The sequence below is a fragment of the Rhea pennata genome, chromosome 3, assembly GCF_028389875.1.
Source record: "Rhea pennata isolate bPtePen1 chromosome 3, bPtePen1.pri, whole genome shotgun sequence".
NCBI lineage: Eukaryota > Metazoa > Chordata > Aves > Rheiformes > Rheidae > Rhea > Rhea pennata.
The window spans coordinates 78,292,266-78,306,665 of NC_084665.1; the positions used below are offsets into that span (position 1 = coordinate 78,292,266).

A 14,400-nucleotide genomic window follows, 5' to 3' on the forward strand; every position below is an offset into this window, starting at 1 on the left:
GGAGACCACGACAGTCATAAGAATCAGTGTGGAAACCACTGATCCATAGTTACAGGACCTTAGGCATTAAAGAAAAAAAAAGCTAGAGGAAAAAATCAGAGCCAGGAAATTACTGGAGAAAAAAAGCAAGACTTCCACATATTAAACAGAAAAAGAGGGGGCGGGGGGAGAAGAGGGACATACGTGTCATTAAGATGCAGATATCTGTTGCTGACAGATCCAACTACACAAAGCCCTGAGCAACCTTGCCTGAATTCAGTGTTGACCTTGCTTTGAGCAGGAAGCATGCCTAGAGAACACCTGAGGTCCCCTCCCATCTAAATGATTCTAAGATCAGTAAAGGAAGAGGAAGAAAGATGCTACAGAAAAACACAAACTAAGCCATCTGATTTGATGAGTAACAATCTTAACAAACAGGTAATTAAAAAGTTACACTTATTTGATTTTTCTTTTTATAAATGTGGTGCAAGAACAGACATAGTATGTGACTGAATAATATGACATCACATGAAACTATACCTGAAAGCATCAGGACTTTATTCCCCCCACTCATTACAAGATGTCCCAGAGTGTACAATATAAAGGTTTACGTTCCTTATTATGTAACTGTTTCCTTCTCTTCAATTCTGAGGTAGAGATACACGCATTTCCAATTTGCATTTAAAAAAATCAAATACTTAAAAAAAACCAAAACTCTAACCATGATCCAGACATAAGGGCAATGTGCAAGAACACAAAGTCTTTTTTTCCACTACTAATTGCTCAGACAAATTGGTCATCAGGTCAAGGCCTTTAAAATTGGTCCATTAACTCCATGAAAAAATCCTGAAAGTATCAGAGCTGATGTCATGGTGGGGCATCATCTAAGGAAACACCTCTAAGAGGAGACTCCCCTGTCCTAGAAGCAGGGCTGTCAGGCAGAGGTACAGAGGCATCCATTTCCAAGCTGTGCTCCTTCTCCAGATCGCAATTAATGTCAGAATTTCCTCTGTCGCTCACCTCTCCCTCTGAATCTTCAGTCAATTTGTCCTGGGCCTGAGCTGACTCCTCAGAATCTTCCTTTTCACGCAGAAAGCTACAAATCATATTAGGCCTGCTGTAGGAAAAATCTCTGTCCTTGATCTGCAACCATTCCACACCATCTGACATGAAGAAGAAAAACAGTGACAAAAGCAGTTAGAGTTAACAGCAAATATTTCTTAAGTTCACTGTTCCTTAAGGCTGAGCCAGAGCAAAATATAAAGAAAAGAAGCGCTTAGGCTGGAAAGCAGTCTTTCAAGAATTAGGTCCAATACTAATTTTCATGCTCAGGCTCACCATATGGTTGAAACTTCATTTTCCTTGAAAAGTAGGGCTAGGAGTCACAAAAAGATATTTGATAAAGAAATATAAGTTTAAAATGGCAGAGAAACTTCCCTGTTGATAAATTAACAACAATATGCACAGGCTAAGCCAACTGTACTCTGTATTACATAGCAATAGGTTTCTCTTCTCTGTCATTCAAGAAGAAAAGATCCTGGAGTCACTGTGTGTGGTCCCCTGAACTCAACAGCTCAGTGCCTAAACAGCAGTCACAATGGAGACAGAACGTTAAGGATCTATTAGGAAAGTAATGAAAAGCAGTAACATCATTATCCTGAGATAAAAAAACCATGCTATGCTCATGTCACAAGTACTGTGTCCTGCTCAACCTATATGGTAAAACTAGAAAAGAGAAATAAGAGTTAGCCAGTAAGTTAGCTCTACATGGGAGAAGACACCCCCACATATGCACAAAAAGAAACCCAAATCAATCAAGAAGCCCCATAGTAAAATACTACTTTTTGTCTGTATGATAGAACTGCAATTTGAAAGCTAACTGCCATCAGAAGTGGTGGAAGTCAAAAGTATACACAGATTCAAAAAATGAATGGACAAATGAAGAGGACAGAGCTTTTATAGACTATAGACATCAGTTGTCCAGATGAGCACTCTTGCTCAGAATATTCATGAACTGCTGGCTGCTGAACAGTGAAAGGATATCCAAACAAAAGAATCACTTATATATATATGCTTTCCTCCTTGCACCTTTCCCTGTAAGCATCTACTACTGGCCATAGTCAGAAACACAAATACAGGACTGAAATACCTTTGGTCTGATCCAATTGATTTGGCAATTCTATTGTATTTAGGTGTCAGACATCACACTGGAAAACTCTCAAAATAAGTTATGTATCATTCAAAATGCTGGGAAGATGCAGTGAAACGAATACAATGTTTGTTCATCTAAATCTTCGTACGTTTGGTGGTGCAATAGGGAATGACATTAGAGATACTGTAAGAATTTGTGCCATCTCCTGAACTTAAGTATATCAAGCTCTTAGAACACATATCCAAAAAACTCCAAACGAAATTAGAATTCCCCTGCCCATTTCAATAGATCTCTAGGAGGTACATATTGTCAATTTACCAAATGTTTTGGTTACTTACAGTATTAAGCTTCTGTCAAATTACACAAAAACTGTTTTAGAGCAAGTATTATCGCTCCCTGGGAAAAAAAATTGCAATACTATCTAATCTAGTCTAATACATTAGTATATAGAGATGAAAAAATGGTGCATGGTACTGATAAGATGCTGACTTGTGATTACAGTTCTAGATGACATTTCACACTACCTCATATGAGCATATTCCAGCTGAATATGCCCTCATTTAATGTCAAGTGGCTACACACATCCTTAAAATATGAAGCAGTACCACTGACTTGAGGGAAAGAAGCAACCAAAAGCAATAGGACATTGATAAAAGAGTATTACTGTATGTAGTGGGATACTTTGTATCTGAATATGAAAAGAGTACTGACTTCTAAACAAAGAAATACCACAAAAATAAAGCAAATCTGTAAGTATCGAGTTCTGCCTATAGAACAAAAATCAAAATATATGGTCTAATAGGTATATCTTTGCAAGTGAGTTAAACTCAATTACAGTTACCTTTAATTCAGTAAGAACAATTCAGTTATAGTACATAAAACATGGAACTTTTTACCAGGCTATTACAGATCCAAAAAGCTATTAGGCAAATTAATGGAAGTTAAAAAAAAAGAAAAGAAAAAAAGATCAATGAAAAACTACTACACAGAAAGATATCACCTCTAACTTCAGAACTAGTGACAAAATTTTTAAGATGACAGAAAAACAAACCACAAATTATCAGTGTATGTTTGTCTTGTTCTTACACTCCTCTCTAGGCACCTCCTACTAGTCACTTTTGGAAAGACTACCAGGCAGGAGGGATCTCTAGACCGGATATGAGATGTGTGTGTTTCTTTAAATACGTGTTTGTTCCCTAATGGATTACGTTCCTATGCATGTCAATGTCCCTATGTGTAAAAAACAGAGGTACTAACCGACATTCTCCTCGCCTTCCTTCTTCTCTGTCAGAAGTGTCCGTGTCATATTCAGTTTCTTCATTGTATGACACTTGTATTTCAGCTGTAGTTTTTGGTTGCCTTCTGCATCTACTATGAAGAAAGGAGGAAAAAACAATTTCCAAAATCCAATTATTATAGTGAATTCCATCACCAACTGAAATCAAGACGAAAACTCATTTTGAACCCCACAGGCTATCACAACAAACAGGACATCAGATTATGTTAAATTACCATGCTCTGTGTTTTCTTCAAAAACCAGACAGGTTCCCAAGGTATCTGTGGAAAACAAAGTGATAGAGTTTTAGGGACTAATTTCTATCAGACAGAAACATGGCATTCACTGGGGGAACATTCAAAATATTCAAATTTCTGGTCCTTTCCGAGGAGCCAGCATTTGGCAGCTACCTTGCCAACTCAGAAACAGGATTATCAGGGTCACTGTCTGTAGGTCTCTATAAGGGAGTATTTCAGATCATTTTCTTCCCAGTTTTACCACCATAAGGCAAATGATAGAGCTACGGAATGCAGAATATGTCAATCCTTCTTACACAGGACACAGTAATGCCCCAGAATAAGCACTTACTGTGTCCCACACTTTTCCCTCTGAACTACCAGCTGGTACACTCCAGAGCCAGCTTTCAGGCATCCTTGCCAGTAGGTAATGTGAATGCATGGCTAATTTAGAAGAATGAACACAGACTGGCACTGCTCTACACAGTGTTACACAAACCTTGCCCACAAGTTCAGCACTTCCAAGTCCAGAGTTCTCTGTTTGCAGTGAAATTAACTAACTTTAAGAAAGTTCTTTTGATCATGTAAAAAAGGAGAGAAAACATCCATGTTGTTTTTCCTACCTTCATATTCTCCAGCAAAGACGTATCTGTCTACTTGCAAAATGGGCCTCTCCGTCTCTATTCCCTACAAAAGGGGAGACAAAATTACACAGATACCAGGTCTCCATCAGTCAAGGCAAGCTTCTTGATATTCGACCAGTGAAGACAGACACAGTAGAATCCAGATTAAATCATCATCCTACATCAATTCTTGAAGAGGCGAGTACAGTTTAAAAAAAATAATATTAAAAAAAAACCAAAATGTAACATAACTTAACAGCAAAGTAAGCTTCCATCACATTGTTAATGGGAAATAAAAAGTTTCTTTTGATACTAGAGAAAAATAAGCTATTCCAGACTGTAATTTTTTCCTCAAGCTGTCAGTTTTCATAGGAATAAAATGACACTTCTAAAACAAGATTTATACAAGCAGATGAAAGTTTTGTGAAGGCTATGATTTTACAGGTAGCCAACAAACCCCTGAAAGAAGGAGGAGGAAAAACAATCAAATTAATACTTAGTTATGCTCCTAAAATGTAATAAAAATCTTTAGTCATTACAATTGATGATGAGGTCTTTCGAATAACTGAGGGAAAAAAAAAAAAAAATCTTTTCTTTGTTTTTATGGGAGGCTTAGTTAAGCAGAGGTAGTAGTTATTAGAAAGTGATTAGTGAAATCTTACTGTACAATCAGTACTTTAAAATTGAAAACAAAATAATTTTCATGATAATTTTTCAATCATCATTATACATGTTACTTTAAGTTTAAAGAATGGGAGAATGGGCCTACTGATACTGTTTTGGTATTACAACAAAACCAGCAATGCTGAACTGCTCTAGGTTAAGTATGAGGAAAAGTGTGAAGAGAAAGAAGGAAGGAAAAAAAAAAAGAGAGAGAGATCAGCATACAGAGGACTGAAGAAGTTTAGATCAAACTGCAGCCAGCTCTTATTGCCTCTTAAAAAAAAACACCACACCTCAGCTGTAAGCCAGCAAACAAAAAGTGGGTGTATTTACATGAAAAATGTAGTTATTTTTAAAATCTCTACCTAACAGAAGTTCCATAAACTGAGACTTTTGGAAAATAGAGATGGTGAGAGAAGTCCAGCAAAAAGCATTACAGAATCTTCTCCAGTGTTAGAAGCTTCTGCCATTACTGCGCAACTACACTGTGAAAGTGCTGGAAATTGCTGTCATTCAGGGTTTTTTAAAATGGGGAATGGAGCAAGGCGCCAGCAGTTCTATCAGCTCATTCCCTCCCTGTGCAGTAGGGTCTCATTAGTTCTATTGGCATTGAACCCTTTCAAATATACAGGTCAGGTTCCTATCATAGATCTTAATATAAACATATCTAAAAACTACACTTTGTTAAAAATGTATGTCTGAATAGAATATATTAAAATTCTTTAAATAGTATATGGTAATCAACATTATTCAGATTATGAACATAAGCATATGCTACAAGTTTTCCAAGATGAGAGACTGTGATAAATCTAAACACCCAAGGAGCATTGCAGTTTGCCACAAATTTGAGCAATTTTCACTAGTATTTTTAACAAATAGAAGTATTTTTAAGATCAGTAGGATTTAAGCTACAGGATTCTCTTTCCGCTGTGGAAGTTGACAGTATCAGTAGCATTAAGCTAGTATGTAGAACGTGAATTTTTTTACTACAAGAAATCCACAAAAATCCAAAAATTTCAATAGTATACAGAAGTAATGTTTTTAATATTCAAAACAGTTTATTTCTTTGGTTAAATTAGCATTCCACTTTGGACTATGAAGAAATGGAGACCATCTTTGCCTTATATCACCAGCATCACAGAAAATTTGATAAGCAAAATAACACAAGACACAATCTTTTACTGGGGTTTTAACAACAGTTTTCCATGATGCAAGACAAAAAAAACTCAAGGACTGGTTAGTGTGGAGGAGAGCAGGCATATTTGGGTATGAATAGGATGTGGTATAAATACACAAAAGTTTTTCTAGAAACATTACAACAGAATCCCAAAGCATAGAATTTAAAGGAATCATATTAATACTATTAAAAATATGCAACAGTTCAGTTACCGCAGAATCATCTGTAAAACACATTTCAAGTGACTTGGGTTAGACTTGGGAAACAAACTGCCTTAAAAAAGCATCACATCTCTCCAGCTGAGATTTTCAGAATTGACTTCACTACCTCATACACATTCTGATTAATGGCATACTCAGAGACATTCTCCTCCATCTTTGCAGCTGACAGTTTATCAAATGTCCAATTTCAGAAAATATTTGTATACTGATTATACTTGTACTCTCTACACAGCTCTCAATCTAGGGTTTTTTTCGGACTAGAAATTAAATTTGTCCCATACAAAGAAACTAACTAAACAACTCAAAATAAAAGGCACGGGATAGCTAAGCCTTATTTTTGCAATAACTTTGTAGTGAAGCAACCTAACGTCCAAAAGTGTTTACAGAATGCTTAAGACTTGATTTACATCTGCAACAGTATAGACTGCCAGGAAGTATCTGCAAAAAAGCACAGTAAATAAAAAATAATTTAAAACTATATGGGCTTTATCTGCCAGGTGTGTCCAACTTATTTCAAGAAATGCACTTAACAAATTTGACTTAAAAACCATTAAATTTAACATTTTTAAACTAAGAGCTCATCATTCTCAGAGGGAATAATGGTCCTAGCTTTTTTTTTTTTCAGACATTTGCCTAATGCTATGTTCAGAGACCACATGTCATTTCCAACATAGGGAGCCCAATAATCTGTAGCCAACTTATTGTCAAGACAGGCATGTAATTCCATACCAGAGATTTGATCTAAATTTTATCAGCTTCAAGGAATTTGGAAACACCTCCTAAATTCCTCCTTGTTCACAGGTATACTGACTTACCCCTTTCCTTTTGTGCCGTAATCACTCACCAAAATCTTGCATTTGTTTTCGCATTTTTCTAAGAAGTCTGAATCAATAATTCCTGACAGTTCCACCATGACCAGTTGTTCCTACAAAATAAATTTACAATATATAATCTATAATTTATGTATTTGAGCTAAGGGAAGAAAAAAAAAAGAGCATTCAAAAAACCAGATCTTCAACAGACTCCCAAAATAAGTCAGGCTCCCAAATCCTACTAACTCTATATTTTGATTGCAGAAAGTGACAGGGATGATTCTGCAATACACTGAGAAACGTAGTGGTCCACTATTCCATCAGACAACTGTTTCACCTCTGAATTTCACAGCCTTTTCTTAGCTACAAGAGAGTTTATGTTGCACCCTTCAAAAACTAGTTCACTATGCTATAAAATTTATGAATTACATCTGCTACGTATTTCAAAATATATGTTCCTTACTATTATCTTACTACATAACATAGCAAGAAAGTTAAGCAAAATTTTATTTTTAATGGTTATTTTTATCTGTTTACAACACATTGCCTTGAAGTCATCTCCTTTCTGTAATTCTTCATTTTGGGTGAGGAAAGCACATATGCATCGATCCTCGAAAACCTTTTTTCCTAAAGACATGAAAAGTTTTCAAGGATCACCATCTACTAAGCATCTATGAAAATACACAATATTAGAAGCATAACAGCTAGATTCTTTACTTTAGGGCTAGCAAAGCATTATCTTGTTTTGGACGTTACGGGGGTAGCAAGCAAGCGAACTTAGTAACGTGCTTTCTGACAGCACTACTTCCAAAAGCCTTTGAGTGAAACACCCGCCACAGACACGCCTTCCCGGTGGCGCTTGTGCGTGTTGGCGCCGACTAACCTCCACCTCTTCTTCTTCCTCTTCCTCCGCTGCTTCTTCTTCTCCTTCTGCTCTCTCGCCCTCCTCCATCGCCGCCGCCGCCGCCGCCGCCGCCGCCGCCGCCGCCGCCGCCATGTCTTCCATGAGCGTTTTCTCAGCGCGCGCCACGTGAGCCCAGCGCCGCCATCTTAGAGGGCAGCCGCTCCCTCCTCCCTCCGGCGGCGCCGCGAAACGGCTCCCGCGGCCGCGGCGGGGCGGGGCGCGCGCGCGCTTGGGCGGCCGTTAACAGTCTGGCGCGCGCGCTTGGGCGGCCGTTAACAGTCCGGCGTGAGGGAGGGCTGTAACGCTGTGACGGGCAGCGGAGTGCGGGTCCCTGGGGAAGGGGGAGGAGCTGGGCTGGGGTGCGGGCTAAGGCCGGGGTGTCGGGTACAGGGCTGCGAGAGCAGGTAGGCAGCGGCGGGGCTTTAGCGGGTGAGGAGGCGGAAAGGAGGAGTGGCGACGTGGAGGAGGCCTCCTCCCCTCCGCCGGGGCGGGAAGCGCTTCCCAAGGTCAGAAATGGGCGCCGTGTCGCTGTGCCTGCCCGCTCGTCCCGCCCGGGCCGTGCCCGCCTGTGTTGGCGCCGTCTTGGCGGTCGGGCTCTCCGTCTGTGAGGCTTTTCACAGACGCGGCGCTCTCCCAGCGTGCAGTCACGGCCCGTGGCTCAGTCTTCGTTTTCCAAGTTGAGCAAGGCAAATAAACCCTTCTAAACAGGATTCCCCCCCCCCCATCCTAGTAGTCCATTTCTGACACCTGCTCAGTCATTTCCCTTGTGTGCTAACCTTGTATGCACCATTGCAGACTTAAGGCTTTTTGAATTCTCCTGCTGTGACAGGAGCAGTTGTGTGTTTCAGCTGAAAATGTTCTTGCTTTGTGCATGGTCAGGCTGTGTTTGCCATTCTCTTGGCTCGTGCCTGATGCCTCCTGGTTACCTTGTCAGGTTCTTGCGCATGCCTTTTTTATTTCCATCAGATAAAGGTTTCTGAGATAACATGATAATTTAATTCTTTATAAGTACCGGATCTTGCACTCTATAATCCTCAGTTTCATACAGGTTCTAGTAATGTAATTCCTTTTTTTTTTTTCCTGTATACTATCCTTTTATCCTTTACTGTACTATACTACCCTATTACTATTGTTTCTGATTTGTGCCAAAAGTTTCTTCCTACTCTTATGTCAAAATCATTAATTAAAATTATAAATAAAAACTTGTCCCAAAGAAATTCACTGTAGATTTTCTTTCATTCTCTACTTAACCTCCATCTTATAAACATAAATGCCTGTATGGGCACCATGTAGGTGTTCAACAGTGTCCATAAGTGTGATCTTCTACACTGCTGCTTCCTAGAAAAAAATTGACGATCTTAAACATTTGTTTCTTTGGTAAGCCAGTGCTAGGCTTTATTTCATTTTTCATTAAGGATCGTGTTTCTAGTTGCTCTTTCCTTAGAACTTGCATGCCACTGTGGTAAGGATAGATAGCCTATAAAACTCTGTTGGCTTTAAGTAGAGAAAAAAGGTTCTGGGGCACTTCCACCTTTAGCAGAAAAAAAGGCAAATTGCAAAAGCTTGAATTTTGACTACGGAGGGTGACAAGTGCGGAACAGATGTTTGATGTTTTCCAAGTGCTGTTTGTAAGATAGTTTAAAATAGTAGTTTGTGTCATTCACTTAGTGTAGGCTGCTGTATTTAAGGGTTTTAGAAAATAAGAGAAATAGGTTTGTGAATTTCTGACTTCATGTTCTCCCACTAAGAGATCAATTAAAAAACACAATTTAGAGAACTCGTTTAAAATTTTTTCTGCAGGTTTTTAACGATCTTCTAACTTTTAATGAATTTAAAGCTTTTAAAGCTGTATGTAAATGTTGCTGACTTTAGCTAGTTGATCTTATGCTATTTAATCTGAGTGCATGTGTAGTAAATCCAGCCTTTTAATAACTCCTAGGTACTGGTTTGTATTCATTAAATGAGGGTACCTAGCAATTACATTTTTGCACTGGATATTCCTGTTTTTAGATAGAATTTATGCAACTCTAAATAAAATTCTGTCTGAATAAAGTAGAATAAAGTCTCTGTTCAGAAGGTATATTTAAAAATTAATTGTCATAACTAGCAGAACTTTTGTAACACAAATTCTGTCATCCTCTTTTTATGGATGGAGAACTGAGGATGAGTTAAATGACTTGTCCTGGGAAAGTCTGGCTTATGAGAACACTGAAATGTGTGCCAGCTCAGCCTGTGTAGTTCATATATTGGCATGAACTGCTGATGAAGGAGCCAGTACATTTGTTTAATTTTATATCAGCCTAAGTGTCATGTAGTATCTGGGGTCATTTCAATCTTCTAGACATCATGAGTCAGAGCGTGCAGTTGTATGACTGCAAATTTTTGGTGTGTTACTGGTAAATGTATTATCAGAGAGACTCTAGCTCATTATCAGGTTAAGCTTACCATAGACATTAATGGCTTGCATTGATCTATCATACCTTGGGAGGGTATTTCAACAACTCAGCTGTTACAGAGTAGGATTAAAATGATGCTGTAGGGATCCTCTGAGTCTGCCAAGGAGATTGAATTGCCTGATGAGATAAATATGGAAATACATCCTTTGAGGATCCAGGTTTTGGATTTCTGAGACCTTTGCCTCAGCTAACAACCCTGTCAGTACTTGAACAGGTTTATGTGTGCATGCTGCCAGATGCAAGTGTCTAGCTGGTAATTAGGACAGTTTGAGGATGTCAGTGACACGCAGATGGTGAATTTAAAATAAATTACAGTGTTTGAGATCTACATATGCAATAGGTATGCATTAGTAACTTCATTTAGTGTACTTGCAGTTTAAGCATGTTCATGTATATTTTAAATTGGTCCTTGTAGTTTGCAAATTGTAGTTAAGTGAATTTGTAGATTAAAGACTTGAACTATCTATTTTAGCAAATAAACCTTTTTTAGCAAATAAATATTTAGCAATTTAAGTTATATTACAAGAAATTGGATGAAGTTCACTAAAACATATAATGAATGAATTCTGACTTTCTATTTAGTCTCATTATTTCATTTTCTTTTATTTTCATGCTTCAAATTCCTTCTTGATCCTTTTGCAGAAGGATCGAGATTCTCTGATGCTGGCATGACGCTGTCTATGTGAAGGTTAAATGTTTTGTAAAAACACAGGATAAGATAGAGCCTTTGTTTATGTTTTTTGAGTGTTTTCTGTCTGTTTAGACTGTGAGAGTCTCTGGTCTAAAACCTCTTGTATTATGAAGTGAAAAACACAGAATTTGGGGGTTAAAAATTAGATTATAAAAACCTGTATGTGTATATATAGTCTCATCCATCTGTAGTGCTTGCTGAATTGATTGCCTCAGGAAAAGAGTGTTGCAGTTATAGGCTTATTTTAAACTGGGAGTATAACTAAAATTTATTACGTGACAAAACATGATTACCTCTGAATATCAGAAGGAAGTCCTCAGTAAAACCTTTCCTTTTGAAATGAGTAAATGTACTAATACAGTGTTCTGAGGTATACTGAAACACAGAAGAAAGCTCCTAAGAGACTTTTCCTAGACCTCGGATAAGAGGTCAGAGTTACAAAAGGTAAATCAGCCCCAGGAAAGAAGTATTTTGTTGATACTGTTAGAGAGAGTGATTTGCATTTCCCTAAAGCTGTACTGCCGAGCCTCTTCAGTTAGGAATTTGCAGGCCAAACCTGCTGGATTCCTTTGCGTCTGTGCCTTTGTCTCATCAAAAAGCTCCTTTAAGATCATGTAAGGGAATCCTAGCAACCCTACAAGAAAAGCATGGCTAGAGAAAAGCAGGAGAACGTAAAGGGGGTGCTTCATTTCTACAGTGCCTATGTTATTTACTGAGGCTATGGAGTGAGATGCAGCACAGTAGGAGGGAGGGAAAAATGAAGTTCAGGAGACTTTTCTGTTCCAATAGTTCTTTGTCTACACGATCTCACTCCAGTTGTTTTGGAATCAGCACAGTAAGAGCGTTGGTAGGAGGAGGGATAAGAGGGCTTAGGAGCAGACTCAGCCAGGCGCACATGATTCTACAGTAGTTTGCTGGATTTTCCCTTTGCTCCTAACAGCTGGAATCAGATCCAGTATAGTAGGCATTTGTAGAAAGGGTTGGATGTTTGCTGAGTGCTCTCTCTCCTTAGTTGTCTGGTGACTCAGTGCCAAATCTCATGGAGCCCTACTAGCTCCATGCCAGTCTTAGGTGTGTGGGGGTGCTTCTTGTTGCCAGGGATCTGCATTCCCGCTGTCTGCCAGTCTACAGATTCTTGGAGAGAGGGCAGTCATGGTGGGAGGAGGGAACTGAGAAGCAGCATATGGGTGTCCTACCACCCCTTGCATCTCAGCTGTGAGAGTGGGAAGGGTGAGAGAATCAGAGGTAAAGAAGAAGAAAGGGTGGGGGCTTCTTTTAAGAAAGATGTCCCCCTTCCTTACATGCACATAGAGGGCAAATAGCACTACTTCCACCATACAACCAGAACAGGCTGTCCTGTACGGGAGAAGGAGCACAGAGGAGTAGTCCTCATCTTCTCTCCTGCTTGCTGGGATCAGATAGCAGGAGATGAGTGGAAGGCATGAGTGAAGATCAGGAGAAACTTTTTGGAGACATTTTCCTGCTCTCCTTTTTCAGAACGTTGTCACAGATGCCAGAGAGCCTGTGCACGTTCTGGCCTCCTCTGGCAACAGTTTTGCTTCTAGATGGAGTTTATTAGCTTGTTCCCTGGTTAGCCTCTTAAAAGCTTATTTGAAGATCCCTGCTACGTACCAGTTCAGCAACTGAGGTGAGGTAGTGGATTTCAGTTATTGCTGTTCTGGTCTTTTCTGTCAGGAACCAGGTAGGTTTTATTAGCTAAAGCTGGTGTGTTCAGAATTGGTGAGGGTCCTCCTTCAGATTCAGCCATTTCGGCTGAAGATGCTACTGCCGCCAGCTGCTGCCAGTGCTGGACAACAGGAAGTCGTGACTCCTGCAGTTTCAAGTAATGAGTTTTAGCTCTTGTATGTGCCCTGTGTTAGGCAAAATCTGAGTTCATCTCAAACCACTATTTAAATTTTTAAGCCAAGTGGTTAGGCCTGATAGTTGGCTAACTTTGTCTTGTTGCCTTTTCCTCTTGAGAGACAGGTAACAGCAGTTAAAGCAATGAATGCTGCCTCCTCTCTACAGCCGGCTCAGAGCTTGCAGCCCCTCCTTTATTTCAGTGAGGAGCTGTGTGATCCATCTAGATCGGAAGAGGATGTCTACCTGTAGAACTGGCTGGCTGATGAAACATTAGTGTTTGGAATCTTTTTAGATTATTTAGCATTAATTTAAGATACAGAGACATAAATTCTTCTGCCTGTTGGGCTGAGAGCAGATAAATGACCTTGACTTCAAAGGACACTGGGAATAATCAGCATCTTTCAGGGCCAAGCTCTTATTTAATCCATATTCATGCTTAAAATACATGCTTAAAACAATTGAATATAAAATGTACTTGGCATACTTTTTACATACAGTAATGTAAAAATAGAAGGTTATATGTTTCTTATTTACTTACTCATTTTAATCAATGGTCCCTAGGCTTATTTTTATTAAAATTAAATATTTTTATTGAATTGTATTCTCTTTTCCTTGTATATGAACACTGCTTTGCTTGTTAGTGAAATGTCATTAAAGGCATATCTTATATCAAGAACTGCCAAAGTGGTTTGTGAGGCAGGAAACAAAAAGTACTTATTAGTCAATCTGCATGAGAAATATCAGACTCTTAATTCAGTAAGCTTTTATTGAGGTGTCTCTTGGCAGCAATTTGGAACTCCTGGTAGTTTAATGCTTTTGTAGTTATGCTCACTGACCTACAGAAAGTGTTTCCAGCCCAGTATAAAAAGAAAGAATTGTATTACTGAAGCCTGAGGGTAAATGCTGTATGAATTTATTTTTCTTGCTGTGATATTACTACAAAGTATTAAAATGTTGCTTTTTATATGTTAGTTCATACTATATGGATGAGATCATAAACATTCTGTATCTTCAAAGGGTAGCACCAGACTGACAAAATTTAAGTAGGAAATAGTGAAAAGTAATCTGAACAAATAAATTTCAATTAAATAGCATACAGAATGATGGACTGGGTCAGTTATTTGTGTGTGTATCTATGTAACTGCTAAAAATCTATTCTCTATAAACAGCAAAATAAATCCAGAATAGGAGGCTGCTGAGCAGGGAGGTTGGACTAGATGATTTCCGGAGGTCCCTTCCAACCTTACTGATTCTATGATAAGAATGTCTATTTTCAAACCAGGACAATGCTGTACTGTGCATTTTAGACATTTGATTCGAGGAGGGTAACCAGTGAAACACTGTAAT

General features: G+C 38.8%; 1 protein-coding gene across 3 annotated transcripts; it reads right to left on the minus strand.

Annotated features, from left to right (window-relative positions):
• Positions 1-508: 508 nt before the first annotated feature.
• Positions 509-8,187, minus strand: GTF3C6 (general transcription factor IIIC subunit 6). 3 transcript variants are annotated; one of them, XM_062572647.1, is made up of 6 exons: positions 8,023-8,187; positions 7,172-7,252; positions 4,267-4,330; positions 3,644-3,688; positions 3,389-3,502; positions 509-1,142 (listed from the first exon to the last, which is right to left on the minus strand). In XM_062572647.1, the coding sequence occupies exons 1-6, from the start codon at positions 8,143-8,145 to the stop codon at positions 847-849; spliced, it is 723 nt and encodes a 240-aa protein (XP_062428631.1). In that variant the 5' UTR covers positions 8,146-8,187; the 3' UTR covers positions 509-846. The 3 variants fall into 3 exon arrangements, with proteins under 3 accessions (XP_062428631.1, XP_062428632.1, XP_062428633.1); XM_062572648.1 differs by having other exon boundaries at positions 3,389-3,499; positions 8,023-8,186; XM_062572649.1 differs by lacking the exon at positions 8,023-8,187 and adding an exon at positions 7,857-7,921.
• Positions 8,188-14,400: the final 6,213 nt, after the last annotated feature.

What these genes read in the sequence shown, in the direction of transcription:
- GTF3C6 (XM_062572647.1), bottom strand. Translation starts at nt 8,145, where the DNA reads ATGGAAGACATGGCGGCGGCGGCGGCGGCGGCGGCGGCGGCGGCGGCG. An exon ending in AAAACAAATGCAAGATTTTG is followed by an intron (nt 4,331 to 7,171) that starts GTGAGTGATTAC and finishes CCCCTTTTGTAG; the next exon opens with GGAATAGAGACGGAGAGGCC. An exon ending in TGAAGAAAACACAGAGCATG is followed by an intron (nt 3,503 to 3,643) that starts GTAATTTAACAT and finishes CTTTCTTCATAG; the next exon opens with TAGATGCAGAAGGCAACCAA.